Source organism: Natrix helvetica (genome assembly GCF_964273705.1).
Source record: "Natrix helvetica genome assembly, chromosome: 14".
In the NCBI taxonomy this organism is placed as follows: Eukaryota; Metazoa; Chordata; class Lepidosauria; order Squamata; family Natricidae; genus Natrix; species Natrix helvetica.
This window is the reverse complement of record NC_138564.1, coordinates 9,909,007-9,924,691: the sequence shown is the minus strand read 5'-3', so window position 1 is coordinate 9,924,691 and position 15,685 is coordinate 9,909,007. Positions and strand designations below refer to the sequence as shown.

Genomic DNA, 15,685 nt, shown 5'->3' with positions numbered 1-15,685 from the left:
AAGAAGCAAAGCAAGGATGACAAACTTTCGCCCACATATCCCAGCTTGTTTTAAAACCTTTAATCCTACTTTACCGATTGGACTATCAATCAGAATAGAGCTGGAAGGGACCTCGGAGGTCTTCTAGTCCAGCCCCCTGCTCAAGCAGGAGACCCTATAACATTTCAGACATGTGGCTCTCCAGCGTTTTTCTTAACATGACTATATAACACAGTCGCGCAATGCAATCGACAACCTTTTCAGAGCGGATCCACATAAATATTATGCCGCAAGGTGGGTTTATTTTGTGGGATCGACAAGATCACCGCCTTAGCCGCTGAGCCGCCGCTCCAGGGAGCCTGTGCGTAATTACCTGGCATCACCACAAATGACCCCTGTGGTTCCATGGCAACCAAGCAGGCGCTGAGGATGGAGGGAGAATCTGCAGAGGAGATGCCACACATCCGACACACCTCCTTCAGCTGCTTACTGATGGTCTGCAGGGAGCACTCCCCCAGCAGAATGCTCCAGTCTGGAAGACAGAGGAGGAGAGGGAAGAAATAGACAGCTGTCCCCTAAAGAACTTTCTCCCACCCAGAAGTCAAAGCAGGAGGAGATTTTTAGCCCATCACTTTTTTGGGGGGGAAGTGGGGGAGAACACCTATCCTGGAGGATCATGTCTGACTGGGTTCCCTGTTATCAGTTACAGTTTTATAAGCGCATCTTGTTTTCGGTCAACACTGAAGCTGGCCTGACTTGGAGGCTTCAGTGTTGCTGAGGGAATTAGAATAGAGATAGCTGGGGTTTTGTAGCCAAAGCAAAAGAGTTTCCCCTGAGAACCAAGGGCATTCCCTTGAAAAGAGGAGGGGTGAAGTTTCCAAGCCATCGGACGGCACCTTGATTGGACCATGTGACTTGACTGCCTGGGAAAAGGGTGGGAAAACTTTTGCTTTTAATTAGGTGAAAACAACGGGAAACTTTAGAGTCGGTTTTCACCCGTCTGTGCCAATAGGATAATACAATAATACAATAGTAGAGTTGGAAGGGACCTTGGAGGTCTTCTAGTCCAACCCCCTGCCTAGGCTGTGTCCAATGAACCTGTTGTTTGTTTGTTTGTTTGTTTATTGGATTTATATGCCGCCCTTCTCCCAAAGGACCCAGGGGGGTGTACAACATAAAAAACAACAACACATATTACAAAAGTTAAAAAGGAAATTAAATAAAGTATCCAAAAACAAACCCAATTAATATTAACAATAAAAATTTAAACCTGTTCTTTGAGGAGCCTCCTTGCCGCCACTGAGTTCTGTTTGCTATGGGCTTATTACTTGGAAACCCGGCAGTTTTCCCTTAGCATCGTTTTCACCATCCTCCTGTCTTAAGAATTTATCCCAAAAGTGCTTTTTCAAAAAATAACACCCCCCCACTGCCCCAAAGATTGGTGAACACTGATGAAGGTGATCTAGGGCTGTTCTGTCCCAGGATTGTTATCCCAATATAAGTTAAAGGTAAAGGTTTCACACATATGTGCTAGTCGTTCCCGACTCTAGGGGGTGGTGGTCATCTCCGTTTCAAAGCCGAAGAGCCAGCGCTGTCCAAAGACGTCTCCGTGGCCATGTGGCCGGCATGACTAAACACCGAAGGTGCATGGAACGCTGTTCCCTTCCCACCAAAGGTGGTTCCTATTTTTCTACTTGCATTTTTACGTGCTTTCGAACTGCTAGGTTGGCAGAAGCTGGGACAAGTAACGGGAGCTCACTCCGTTACGCAGCGCTAGGGATTCGAACCGCCGAACTGCTGATCTTTCAAGATTAGCAGCCACTGAGCCACTGCATCAAATAAAATAACTTACCAAGAATCAAATGCCTACTGTCAATGTGGAGACCCTCAGACTCCCACCCCCGTGTACCCCTGCCCACCCCCCATCCCCACGTCCAGCCAAATGTATTTGGGGGGACCTCATGACCTCCCAACAGAATGCAATCGATGATGAGTGTTTCGAGGCAAGCCCCGCCTAAATTAGGGCTTTTATACGTTTTCAATTTAATATTGGCATTTATACCTGTGCGTAAAACTTTTAACAATGATGAATAAATAGATAGCAATCCGTTTTGACAGTGCCTCTCAAGTTCCTATTTCGACCAACTGGGAAAAGTGGCACGGTGATTACAATGCAGTAGTCAAGGCTAATTCTGCCCGACTGTCAACAGTTCGAACCTTGCCAGCTCAGCCTTCCATCCTTCCAAGGTTGGAAGGACCCAGAATGTTGGGGGAATAGGCCGACTCCGTAAAACTGCTTAGAGAGCGCTGTAAAACACCGTGAAGCAGTATATAAGTCTATTTGCTATAGCTAAAGGCCTTATAGTAGCCCAGGTACCTTTCAGTTCCCCGTGGCCAAGCCGTCCAAGGCGCCCAATCACGACTCTCCAGGGAAGGGACGTCATCTGGATAATCCCGATGCACCATTCCCACAGCTTCTGCAAACCAATTTTACGTGCCGACACCTTGCACCTCCGTGATCTGCAGGGAGAAAGAGAGTAGTGAGAGCTGTAAGCATGCATTGTTTTCTTTTGTTTCCCCTTTTGCGACCTGTAATTCCTTTATTCGGGGTAGAGTCAAGGCAACTGAGTACTTACTGGCCAGATGCCCTTCCTGACACCTACAGGGAGTTCGCAACAGATATTTTCTGCTTGCGCCCTGGTAGAGAAACATCTGTTTGGAGATGAGCATTTACTGGCTGGATGCCCTTCCTGATGCCTACGCAGAGTTCATAGCAAATATTTTCTCTTTGCGCCCTGATAGAGAAACATCTATTTGGAGATGAGCATTTACTGGCCGGATGCCCTTCCTGATACCTACGCAGAGTTCATAGCAAATATTTTCTCTTTGCGCCCTGATAAACATCTATTTGGAGATGAGCATTTACTGGCTGGATGCCCTTCCTGATACCTACGCAGAGTTCATAGCAAATATTTTCTCTTTGCGCCCTGATAGAGAAACATCTATTTGGAGATGAGCATTTACTGGCTGGATGCCCTTCCTGATACCTACGCAGAGTTCATAGCAAATAATTTCTCTTTGCGCCCTGATAGAGAAACATCTATCGCCGCCTAGGATTGAGCTCTCAATCTTCTGAGTGGGAGACAAGCGTCTTCACCTCTAAGCCACCACGACGCTGGGCTATAAAAGGGTGCACTCAATGCATCTAAACAATGTATTTAGGACCAGGAAGTCCAGCAGGATTGTCTGCTCTAAAGTTTGCAGCTGTTTTGGTTTGGTTTTATTTATTTTTTTAAGCCTACCTGTTTGGCAAATCAATATTGACAATGCAGGTTTCCAACAAGTCCCCGTGCAGGTCGGTGCAGGAGGCTAGAAGCCAACGCTGATCGTGAGAGAGACAATACCCCACAAAGAGCACATTATACTTCTGGCTGGCTTCGCCAAAGGTCTCCCCAAGCTCCGTCTGTTTGTCTTTGATAGGTGCCAGGATAAATGGAGGGGAGTACAACTGAATGGGACTTGGCCGCTACAAAAGAAAAACAGGTTAAATTGTTAAATTAGTAACACAGTTTCCCAAACGCCTGGGAAAGGGGTCTTGAGTGTCTTACAAAACGCTAACAGAGTTGGGACCGTCCAGATTTGCCTGTTCTGACCGAGGCTTCCCAAGAGCATGAAACAAACTCCTGGTCCCGACAAAAACCCTTTTATTAATTGACTGTGATTTCTGCTCATTCCCATCCAGCAAAGTCTTTCAAGGGAGGATTTACAGTCACAGACCTTCTCTGGCTTGGAGAGCTGCCAGGCCGATCTCTGCAGAACTTGGCAAGGAGCCTTGGAGAGTCACAAACCAATGAAGCGAACTAATTGTCTCCTTCAAACTCCATTCCCCTGTCGCTCCTCTTTTATTTCCTCTGGGAGGGGCCATTCATCGTCTACCTGTGGCCTTACTCCCAAGACGACCCCTGTTCTTTACTGTTCCCTTTGTCTGGCAACTCTACATATGCACACACTGGGAACAAGCTCCAGCTTTCTTCTGCCTCACTGATGTCTGACTCTGAAGGCAGCTGATAACTGTCGGACGGCCCTGGCCCCGTCTCTGCCTCTGACACAGAGTCCTCAACAGAGCCTTCCCCAGACTCCAGGACTGGCCCATCTTCCTCCCCGCCCTTCTCGCTGTCCGAATCTGCTGCCAGCTCTGCAGGCCGCTGGCGGGCCACAACGTTGCCAAAGGATGCTGTTCTTCAGAGGCAGCGCTGCTACTTTGGTTTGAGAGGAAAAGGAAAAGAGCAGGGCCCAGAGAGGCTTTGCTGGGCTCCGGCACTCACCTCTGAGTTCTTGAGCGTCATCTCAATGCTGGCAGCTGGTCCGAAACCGGTCAGAGACTTGATGTGAATCTGGGTGGGTAGCGGCCGCCTGCACTGGCAGTAGACGGAAAATGCCAGGGACTTCAAGTGCTGGATATAAAAGATCTGCTCATCCTTCATGGTCTGCAGCATATATTGGCAAGGCACAATCTAAAGGAAAGAGCAGAGCCGGGGTTAGTCAACAGCCATAGCCCTTAGATTTATATACCACTTCACGGTGCTTTCCAGCCCCTCTCTAAGCGGTTTACAGAGTCAGCCTCTTGCCCCCAACGATCTGGGTCCTCATTTTACCAATCTCGGAAAGATGGAAGGCTGAGTCTACTTTGAGCCGGTGAGGATCGAACTGCTGGCAGCTGGCAGAGTTAGTCTGCAATATTGCTTCCTAACCATTGCGCCACCACGGCTCTTAATAGCAGTAGCCCTTAGACTTAAAATACTGCTTCCCAGTGCTTAAACGGCCCTCTAAGCAGTTTACAGAGTCAGCCTCTTGCCCCCAAGACAATCTGAGTCTTCGCTTTACTGACCAGTCAGGATCAAACTGCTGGCAGTGGGCAGAGTCAGCCTGCCAGACTGCATTCTAACCACTGTGCACCATGGATGGAAAATAGCAATAGAGCGTAGACATATATACTGCTTCACGGTGCTTTATGGCCCTCTCTGAGCAGTTTACAGAGTCTTACAAACCCCAACCATCTCATATTTATGATGGTTGCAGCGTCCCCGGGGTTATGTACGTGATCCACTTTTACGACCTTCTGACAAGCACAGTCAACAGGGAAGCCAGAGCCACTTCACAGCTGGGTCACTAACTGATCAACGGCAACCTCTTCAGTAGCAGCACACATTCTCCTTCCACCCAACTCAGAGGACTTCTGCCTCTTTGAAGGAAAACCCACCTGAAGAATGAAAGAGCTCCTCATGTTTTCCGGGAGGTTGTCCAACATTTCGGTGTAACAGCGCATCAAGCTCAAAAGCCAGAAACTGGCAGAAGAAGATTCCTCTTCCGTGGTGTAGGTGAAGGGATCCACCATATAGATGACTACAGCCGGTGGGTAGGCATGGCTGTCCGCGGACTCGGGTTCCGTGGGGATTCCTATCCTCTCCCTCTCTGCAGAGCTACAAAACGAAAACAAAACAAAAAACAGCGATTTATGTCGAGCGGAAGAAACCCAGGCCGTTCCAATGAAATATCAAGGTGCGTTGCAAGCTTAAGGACTCTACAAGAATCTGAGCTACTAACGGTCAAAGCAAATTGGTGGTAGGCAAGGGTCAGTGGAGCTCAAGGTCTCTTGTTGGGCGCAAAGGGACTCGAGACTGATGGCGCGTTTGACCCCCTCCCTCAGTATCATGGTGACATGACAGCAGTCTTCCAATATTTAAAGGGCTGGCCCAAAGAAGAGAGGGTCAACCTATTCTCCAAAGCACCAGAAGGTGACAAGAAGGAATGGACGGAAACTAATCAAGGAGAGAAGCAATTTCTTGACAGTGAGAACAATTAATCGATGGAATGATTTGCATCCATGAAGTTGTAGGCGTTCCAACACCGGAGGTTTTCAAGGAGAGACTGGACAGCCATTTGTCTGAAATGCTATAGGGTTTCCTGCCTAAGCAGGGGGTTGGACTAGAGGACCTCCAAGGTCTCTTCGATCTCTGTTATTCTCTTTTTCTGGTACAATTCAAAAGTTCATCATGGTTGTTTTTTTTATTAAGTTACAGCTCATGTGCTTAAGGTTTCCTCTGCTGGTAGTTTTAATTTACTTTTAAAAAGATAGTTTTAATTATCTTTAAAAAGATATTTTTCCCCCCTGGGTTCTCACAGGACCAGATATGGGAAATACCCAAGTCCAGGATGTGTTATGGAATTGGTGACAGGTTGGGATCACAGATCACTCCATTGTCGCTTTCTCCATAACCCAAAATATCTACTTTTTTTTTTTGAGCCTTCCTTTTATTTATCATGCGAATCCAAGGGGGAAAAAATGTATCTCCTTTAAGCAATGGTTGAGCAACCTGTGCCAGATCCAAAGCTCTACTGTTCATTTTGGATCCAAATACTTACCGCATTTCAAGGGTTGACCACCACAATGGGAAGAGGTGGCCAAGGGACAACTGAGCTTTGTTTCCAAAGAAAAAAATCATTAAAAACGCATCATCTGAGTATTAAGTATTATCGTGGCATATCCCTAAGCCTGGATTGAAAAGAGGGCATAGACTACTACCCAGTACAAAGATTAAGCACCCTTTCTGAAAGTAATAAACTTCTGTCTCTGTATTATAGAATTATCCGGTAATTAAACTCTTAACCAGTGCCAATAACCAATTTTTGCTGTTACAGCTACAAGACCAGCAGGGGGCAGTATGCGGCTGAATATTATTATTTTTTTCCTGATTGAGACTCATCTTGATACCTCCAGTTTTATGGGTTCAAAACACTCGACCAAAAACTAATTTCACGGACCGTTATATTTTAGGCGACATTTACAGGTAGTCCTTAGCTCACGACCAGAATTGACCTCGGTTTTCCTGGTTGCTAAGTGAGTTTTGCTCCTGTTTTACGGCCTTCTTGCCGTGGTTGTTAAGTGGATCGCTCAGTTAAGCGAACTGCACGGTCGCTAAGCAAATCTGGTTGACTTTGCTTGTTAAGAAGCCGGCTGGGAAGGCTGCAAACGGCGACCCTGGGACACCGCAACCGTCGTAAGTACATGCCAGTTGCCAAGAGCCCGAATTTTGATCACGTCACCCCGGGGATGGTTGCCAACGGTCGGTTCATCGGGAAAACCGGTCATAAGTCACCTTTTTTTGCATTTTAATTTCGAGTGTCACTAAGCAAGTGGTTGTAAGTGGAGGACTCCTGGGTCCAGATGTTTAGGAGCTGTCCAAATGCTGATCCCAGCAGTATTTCAGGAGAGTCCCAAAGGTCCTTTTTTCAAAAGGCAATTGGACTTTTTTTGTTTTTCACACTTAACAACCGTTGCAGCATCTACATAATCACGTGGTCAAAATTTGGACTCTTGGGAACGATATATGCAAAACGATAAGGGTTTAGCACTGTGAAACAGAGTAGAACGATGTAATGGAATGATGTTGTATGTATGATTTCAATATATGGGATATTTTGTTTAAATTGTAGGAATAATAACTGGAGCTGAACTATTGATGCAAAATGATGTAGTATGGATGGATTCCACAGTTAGAATATTTTGTTTAAAATTAAGGAATCCTAATTATAGTTGAAAAATTGACACAATACAAAAATGTAATGTTTATCTAATGAATAATTTGTGATTCGATATATAGTTGTAAGTGGTGACCATGGAAAGGATGCACAAAATCTTGTAACCAAACAACACGCCGCATGAAATGGAAGGAGGTTGTATGTGTTTTATGCTTTTGTTTGTTTAAAAATTAAAAAATCTTCATAAAAAAAACATTTTGGACTCTTGGCAACTGGCATGTACTTATGACAGTTGCACTGTCCCAGGGGGTCATGTAATCATGGCAAAGATCGTGGCCAAGAAGTCCCAATGCTTATGAAGATGGTCATGTAGAAGAAAAAGACAGGATAAACACTTCAACCTAAAAGGGGGCCATTTTTGGCCTGCCAGCCATCAGCAGATTCGGACAGTGAAGAGGGTTGGGGAGGAAGATGGGCCAGTCCTGGAGTCTGGGGAAGGCTCTGAGGAGGGCTCTGTGTCGGAGGCAGAGATGGGGTCAGGGCCGTATGCCAGTTATCAGCTGCCTTCGGAGTCAGACATCAGTGAGGCAGACGAACAGCTGGAGCCTGTTCCCAGTGTGCGCATGCACAGAGTTGCCAGACGAAGGGAACAGCTAAAGAACAGGGGTCGACTTGGGAGTAAGGCCACAGGTGGACGGCGAATGGCCCCTCCCATAGGGAATAAAATAGGAGTGAAAGGGGAGTGGAGTTTGTAAGAGATCATTACTTCATTCCTGCATTCTTGCCAAGCATCCCATTCCTTACAATCCCCCCTCCCATTTTCCCACAATAGAAAATGCATAGTGGAACAATAGAAAGTGTGGCAGGCCAAAGACCCAAAAGGAAAGATGTAGACTTACTTGTCCTGCCCTTCTTGGGGTTGCTGCGATGAGACCTGCCCCACCTCTGCATCTCCTCCTGGGACTGTGCTTCCTTGGGGTCTCTCCGAGGGAACTGCCCCGGACGTTGGGTTTTGACTTTGAGGTAGGCCTCCACTGAACCCTGAAGAGGAGGTAGTACTTGTCTGGCTAATACTGGAGGAGGAAGAGGAGGAGGAGGAGGAGGCCAAGAGTTGGGGTACGGAAGAGCCTGGGGCTGTACTGGTGCCCAATGGGAGACCGGTGGTCCCATTAGCTGAGGAGCTGAAAGATGTGCCAGCCGAGGGAGCCGTCGGTCCGAGACAGGCCGAGTTGGAGGAAACGGATCCTGCGTTCCCAGATATGGTTTGTTCCACGTTTGATGATGATGGAGGCGCTGGCTGGTGTTTCGGTGGTGTCAGCAGACTGCTATCGAGTTGCAAAGTAGCTAAGTAAGGTGCTGAAAGAACAAAGGGGAAGGGGAAAGGATGTAAAAGAAGACTCCCGCCAAAGCACCCTGGACAATCCATTATTTTCAAAAGAGCAGGAGGGTTGTAGAAATGGAACGTTTGGGTACCGCATTTTTCGGAGTACAAGATGCACCAAGGTTTTGAAGAGGCAAATTTTTTAAAAAAAGTTTTTGCACTCTGCAAACCTCCCCAAAACTGCCCGTTTTTCACAAAAATGGGCCCGTTTTTTTTTTAAAGGGCATGAATAGCCTTTAGGAGGCTTGTAGAGTGCTCCTGGTGGGCAAGGAGGGGGCAAAATTGAAGAAAAAAAAAGGCTTGTTTCTGCTCCCCCCCCCCCAGCCCCCAGGAGCACTCCATAAGTCTCCTAAAAGCTATGGAGGGCCATTTTGGTGAAGGGGGCGGGGTTTCAAGAGGCAAAAAATGCTGTATTCAGTGTATAAGACTCACCCAGATTTTCAGCCTCTTTTTTGAGGGGGGGAAAAGGTGCGTCTTATACTCCGAAAAATACCGTAATTACATGACTATATAGTTATATCACTAATATTATTGTGATGCATATAACAACATATATGTGGATTACGACTGTTCAAATAACTGTACCCAGATCGCACATTGCTTGATGGAAATGGAACATAATATAAACAAAACAAATAAGACATTGGGGAAAAATATTGACTAAGGAAATAAAACAAGCCGAAGGAAGCGAACCAATGAAGGAGCAAGGGAATCCTGCTGCTCGACCATCTTACCTAGGTGGTGACGACAAACTTGGGCATAAAGTTTGAGCCTGGAATGATTGTCACAGTCTTCGTTGCCCCAGGGGGGGTTGAACCAGTCGCTCACAAGCTCGTCTGCCAGCTTCTGGGCCACCGTCTTCCCCACACGCATGATCCCATCATGCAACACTTTAGAGATTGGTTTGTGTTGACCAAGCCGACACATCTAACGGCACAAGGAGGAAAACAGGCATGTCAGAGGCGGGGAGATATAGATAGATAGATAGATAGATAGATAGATAGATAGATAGATAGATAGATAGATAGATAGATAGATAGATAGATAGATAGATAGATAGATAGATGATAGATAGATGATAGATAGATAGATAGATAGATAGATAGATAGAGAGATAGATAGATAGATAGATATAGAGATAGATAGATAGATAGATAGATAGATAGATAGATAGATAGATATAGATTAGATAGATAGATAGATAGAAAGAAAGAAAGAAAGAAAGAAAGAAAGAAAGAAAGAAAGAAAGAAAGAAAGAAATTTCCTATGACTTCAGTGAGGCTTAGCTGCCAGTATGTTAACCTGCCTGAAGATTCAGTGGGAGAAGGCAGGCTAAAGGCACACCGAATGAGTCAGCATGTAACAGCAAAGCTTTTCCTCTGTAATCAAACCTTTTGCAATGGCAGAAATATTTGGGGAGGGAGGGAGGGAAGGAAGGAAGGGAAGAAAAGGAGAAAGGGAAGGAAGGAAGGAAGGAAGGAAGGAAGGAAGGAAGGAAGGAAAAAAGCTAAGAAAAGAGAGAAGGAAGGAAGGAATTGGAGATGGAGGACGAAGGAAGAAATGAAGAAAGGGAGGGAGGTGGGAGGGAGGGAGGGAGGGAGGGATGGAAGGAAGGAACGAAGGAACGAAGCTAAGAAAAGAAGGAGGAAGGGAAGGAAGGAAAAAAGCTAAGAAATGAGAGAAGGAAGGAATGAAGAAAAGGAGGAAGGGAAGGAAGGAAAAAAGCTGAGAAATGAGAGAAGGGAAGGAGAGGAGAGGAGAGGAGAGGGTCACCCACCTCATACACGGCGCTTAAGTCCCTGAAGAAAGTTTTGGCTCCGTCAAGCAAGGCCTCATTTTCTGGACACACCACAATGTAGGCGACGTCGCGGTGGCCCCCGTAAGGATCCAAGAGCAGCCTCTCCCAGAAGGGCAGGGAGAACGGGGAGATTGTCAGGAAGTCCTTGTCGTAGCCAACCAACAAGGTGGGAATCGGAAGAGGCTCCGGAGACTCTTCGGAACCTAAAGATCGAAAGGGACAGTGAGATGCGCCAAGAAGCTGGGAAAACTGGGAGGCTGCGGGAAGTATTCGACTTACGACCTTAGGACCAACACTTCTGTCGCTAAGCGAGACAGGTGGTGAGTTTCACGGCCTTTCTTGCCACCGCTGTCAAGTGATTCACCGCCGTTGTTAAGTTAGCAACACGGTTGTTAAGTGAATCTGGCTTCCCACATGGACTTGGCGGGTCAGGAGGTCGCCAAAAGGGGGCTGATCACATCACCTCCAGGACTCTGCAACCGTCCTAAACATGAACCGGTTGCTAAGCGTCTGGCTTTTGATCATGTGACGGCAGAGATGCTGCCGTGCAAAAAAGTGCAAAAAAGCTGGCCGTGACTCACTTTTTCGGTGCCGTTGTAACTCTGAACGGTCACTAAATGGACCGCTGCAAGTCGAAGATTACCTGTATTGCAGTTCACAAAGCCAACCCTGTCCAAACCCGCTTTTTGCCCAGTTAAGCTGTGCAAAGAAAACTTGGATAAGAGTTATAAGAGCTGTGGTGGCATAGGGGTTAGGATGCAGCATTGCAGGCCCACTGCCAGGAGTTCGATCCTGACCGGCCCAAGGCTGACTCAGCCTTCCGTCCTTCTGAGGTCAGTAAAAGGAGGACCCAGATTTCTGGAGAAAGATGCTGACTCTATAAACTGCTTGGAGAGGGCAGTATACAAGCAGTATGTCAGTGCTATTTCTATCTTCCTTCCTTCCTTCCTTCCTTCCTTCCTTCCTTCCTTCCTTCCTTCCCTTCCCTTCCCTTCCCTTCCCTTCCCCTTCCTTCCTTCCTTCCTTCCTTCCTTCCTTCCTTCCTTCCTTCCTTCCTTCCTTCCTTCCTTCCTTCCCTCCCTCCCTCCCTTCACAGTGGTTAGAATGCCGAATTGTAGGGAGGGACTCTGCCCACTGCCAGGAGTTTGATCCTGACCAGCTCAAGGCTGACTCAGCTTTCCGTCCTTCTGAGGTCAGTAAAAGGAGGAGACCCAGATTGTTGGACGGGCAAGAGGCTGACTCTGTAAACCGCTCAGAGAGGTCTTTAAAGCGCGATTGAAGGGGTCGGTAAGCCTAAGTATTATGACTATAAACGCCTTTTCTTTGGCCAACTCTACCGTAGGTTCCCCGTCCTGCCATTTTATGGAACTGCTGCCAGGTGAGGGGTCCTTGGACATGCTGGATGTTCTCCCAGGTCCTACCAGTCCTCTTCTTCTGAATGGCATCTTGCAAGAAAGGCTGGAGGGAGAGAAGCATGCGCACCACGTCTTGGGAGGAAAGCATGCTGATGTCCAGGACTGGGGAAAAACACATAACACAAAGCGTGTCATGAACGGTGAATATAAATAAATAAATGTGTGTCTGTGTGTGTGTCTGTGTGTATACACAAATACATACATACATACATACATACATACATACACACACACACATATATCATCTTCACTAATACAGAATTGGTTCCGGCAGCTAGAATTGTATTTGCTAAAAATTGGAAAAATGGAGAAAATACCAACACAGGACGAAGTTATTCACAAAATAATGGAGAGTGCAGAAATGAGTAAACTGACATTTGAAATTAGAGAACGAGAAGATAAACAATTTTAGAAGACATGGGATTTATTTTAACAATGGCTAGATAAAAAAAACAACACATGGAAATGAAAGATACTAGAGAATGTTACCAATACAAGAATAACAGAATGATGTTGAATATAATGTAAAGATATATTATTATTGGATAGATTGAAGATGATGTAATGAACTGTTATAATATAAACGATCCCAATATTTAATGTATCTCGTTGAAAATGGAGGAAGAAATAGTGATAGTCAAACAAATAAGGTATAACGATAATAATGTATATAAACATATTTGATTTGATAATATGTGATTTCATATAAATTGCAAGTGAGGACTATGGAAAAGGATGCACAAAAACCTTGCAACCAATCGACACACTGTATGTAATGAAAGATGGTTTTACATTTTATGTCTTGTTTGTCTATGTATGTCTAAAAATATAGATATATAATAATAATAATAATAAAGAACTGGTTTCAGAACAGCCAAGATATTTCAATAAGATTTAAAGGTTCAACATTCCCGAGAAACCCTGCTCTATTTCTGCATCGTAATAGCTTTTGGTGATTAGAATGCAGGATTGCAGGCAAACTCTGCCATTGCCAGGAGTTCGATCCCGATTGGCTCAAGGTTGACTCAGCCTTCCATCTTTCCGAGGTGGGTAAAATGAGGAGACCCAGATTGTTGGGGGCCAGAGGCTGACTCTGTAAACCGCTTAGAGAGGGCTGTACAGCACCGTAAAGCAGTATATAAGTCTAAGTGCTATTGCAGACTAACTCTGCCCACTACAAGGAGTTTGATCCTGACCAGCTCAAAGTTGACACAGCCTTCCCCCCCTGACCCAGATTGTTGGGGGCAACAGGCTGACTCTGTAAACCACTTGGGGGGGGGGGCTTTAAAGCACTGTGAAGTGTTTTAACTTAACTTTTCTTAAGTAATATTACTATTGCTTTTTGCTCTTCTTTTTCCCCTTCCTTCCTTCCTCCCTCCCCTTTTTCCTTCCTTCCCTCCCCCCTTCCCGCCTCCTTCCTTCCTTTTTTCCTTCCTTCCTCCTTTCCATTCTTCCTGTGCAGTAGTTAGAAAGGAGTATTGCAGGCTAACTCTGCCCACTACCAGGAGTTCGATCCTGACCGGCTCTAGGTTGACTCAGCCTTCCAGCCTTCTGAGGTCAGTAAAAGGAGGAGCCAGATTGTTGGGGGGCAAGAGGCTGACTCTGTAAACCGCTCAGAGAGGGCTGGAAAGCACGGCGAAGCGGTATATAAGTGCCATTCTATCTTACCGTTGCTGTGAGGCCAAGAGTGAACGGTCGCGCTTCGGACGAGAGCTTCATCCACCTTCCCACCCGTGGGGTTGTCCACGTACTGACGGCCTTGCTCCAGGGCGTTAAAGCACTCGTTCCAGGAGTCGTGGCTCTCAGCCTGAACCCTGTCGTAACTCCAGGTCGTGTAAGACAGCGCCGGCCGACTTGTGACCGACAGGTAGTCCAAGCAGCTCAGGGAGGTGAAAGGTTGGGTGTGCTGATTTTGAAGGAGGAGGAGGAGACTCACGGGGGGCTCCTGAAGCTTTTTGGTGCCTTCTCCCAGCTGAGGGATTAAGGCGTTCTGAGACATCATCAGCCTCCTTTCGGCCACCTGGCCGATGTCCGAAGTCTTGCCGAAAATATCCAACTCGTCCTCAATGAAGAGGCCCGAGTTGTAGCCTAGCTTGCGATTCATGATGGCGCTGAACCCGCACGTGCAGCGGTATTGGTCCTCTTTCGACGAATCGGGGATGTACAGCCCAACGTCGGCGCCCTTGATGTTCATGTTGCAGGCGCATATGCAGCAGCTGTCGAAATTGCTATCCTTGAAAATGTTCAGCACGGAGTCGGAGAGGAGGAGCATGACGTAGAGGCTGTGGGCTTCCGGGATGGGCAGGACGGTGCCCGGTTCCACAGAATTGAGGGGACGGGTGGTGGAGGGCGTGGACGCTGGCGAGCCTTGGTCTGTGCTGTCGTATTTGACGGAGCCTTGCCCGCTGGCGGTGCCCCCACCTCTCGGAGTCCGTGGAGTCCTGGGGGTGCGCGGGGTCGGGACCGAGAAGCGAGGGGTGGCTGGGGACGGCAAGACCCCCGCCCCGCTGTTACTGGCGGGCGCAGTGCTGTTGAGCGTGACCGGAGTGCTCATTTGTGGCGTGTTCATTTGAAGGTAATCTTGATCAGCCAGGCTTCCGACGCTGGGTATGTTGCTACAAAAGCAAGAGAAAGAGAAGGGGTTATGTCCGGCCTGCAGTCATAATTCCTTTTAGGATCTTTGGCCTGCCACACTCTCTCTCATTTGACTATGCGGTTTCCTTAGTGGGGTAATTGGGAGGGGGAATAGTAAGTCGAATGCTATGTAGCCAAAACAAAATTCCTTTCTAGAAGCCCAAGGTCATCCTTTGTTTCCGCACCTCTGCACCTGACCGGAACTGGATGGGTGGAACTGCCAGCGTGGCAGTGGGAGATTGGATAATGTGATGGACTTGTGGGCGTGGGGGCAAAATCATGAACTTTCAACTGGGTGGAAAACCCGGGAAGCTTTCAGATTCGGGTTTTCCACAGAAGTGCTAACATGTCTCTCTTAATAAATTGGAACTTAGAGCAATGCTTTGCTTTGGACTCTGATTTAATTTTGGATGATATTTGGAACACTGACAGATTATTTTCTAGCAGTATTTCAGACAAGATTCGTTAAAGCGTTGACTTCAGAACGGAAAACGGCTTGGCAAGGTGGAAACAGCCAACACGTTTTCTTCAGCGTTGGCATGAGATGTGAACCACCCAGTTACCGACAGAAGAGAATATCTGCAGTTCAGAGTTGAACTGTGGGGTCCTTGGTGCTCTCTGAGCTTGGCTGTTTTCTTGCAGACGTTTCATGACTCAACTAGGTAATATCATCAGTACTAGAAGGGAGTGGGGTTTGCAAGGAGGAGGAGGAGGAGGGGGAGAAGGAAGAAGAGGAGCTGTTGTGGATGACCCAGTGGAGGAGGAGGAGGAGGTATTGTGGGTCACCCAGAGGAGGAGGAGGGGGAGGAAGAGGAGAAGGAGCTATTGTGGGTCATCCAGAGGAGGAGGAGGGAGAGGGAGAGGAGAAGGGGCGTTGTTCTAATTAAATAGAGAAAGGAAATAGAGAAGTTGGGGGAGGGGGGGAGAACCTCGCGCATT

General features: G+C 47.0%; 1 protein-coding gene and 1 long non-coding RNA gene across 2 annotated transcripts in view; one reads left to right on the top strand and one right to left on the bottom strand.

The window, feature by feature from the left end:
• The window catches only part of LOC309399284, a 667,582-nt gene that overhangs the window by 384,947 nt on the left and 266,950 nt on the right, over positions 1-15,685 (top strand). The gene's annotated exons all lie outside the window — the stretch shown is intronic.
• MED13L (mediator complex subunit 13L) overlaps positions 1-15,685 on the bottom strand; it is a 132,994-nt gene that overhangs the window by 8,514 nt on the left and 108,795 nt on the right. The window contains exons 17-26 of the mRNA XM_081966833.1: positions 13,781-14,727; positions 12,035-12,214; positions 10,677-10,900; positions 9,634-9,826; positions 8,418-8,874; positions 5,240-5,459; positions 4,305-4,493; positions 3,282-3,505; positions 2,357-2,499; positions 353-511 (exon numbers count right to left, since the gene is read on the bottom strand). Of these exons, the coding sequence (XP_081822959.1) occupies positions 353-511; positions 2,357-2,499; positions 3,282-3,505; positions 4,305-4,493; positions 5,240-5,459; positions 8,418-8,874; positions 9,634-9,826; positions 10,677-10,900; positions 12,035-12,214; positions 13,781-14,727 (2,936 nt within the window). The remainder of the gene's footprint in view (positions 1-352; positions 512-2,356; positions 2,500-3,281; positions 3,506-4,304; positions 4,494-5,239; positions 5,460-8,417; positions 8,875-9,633; positions 9,827-10,676; positions 10,901-12,034; positions 12,215-13,780; positions 14,728-15,685) is intronic.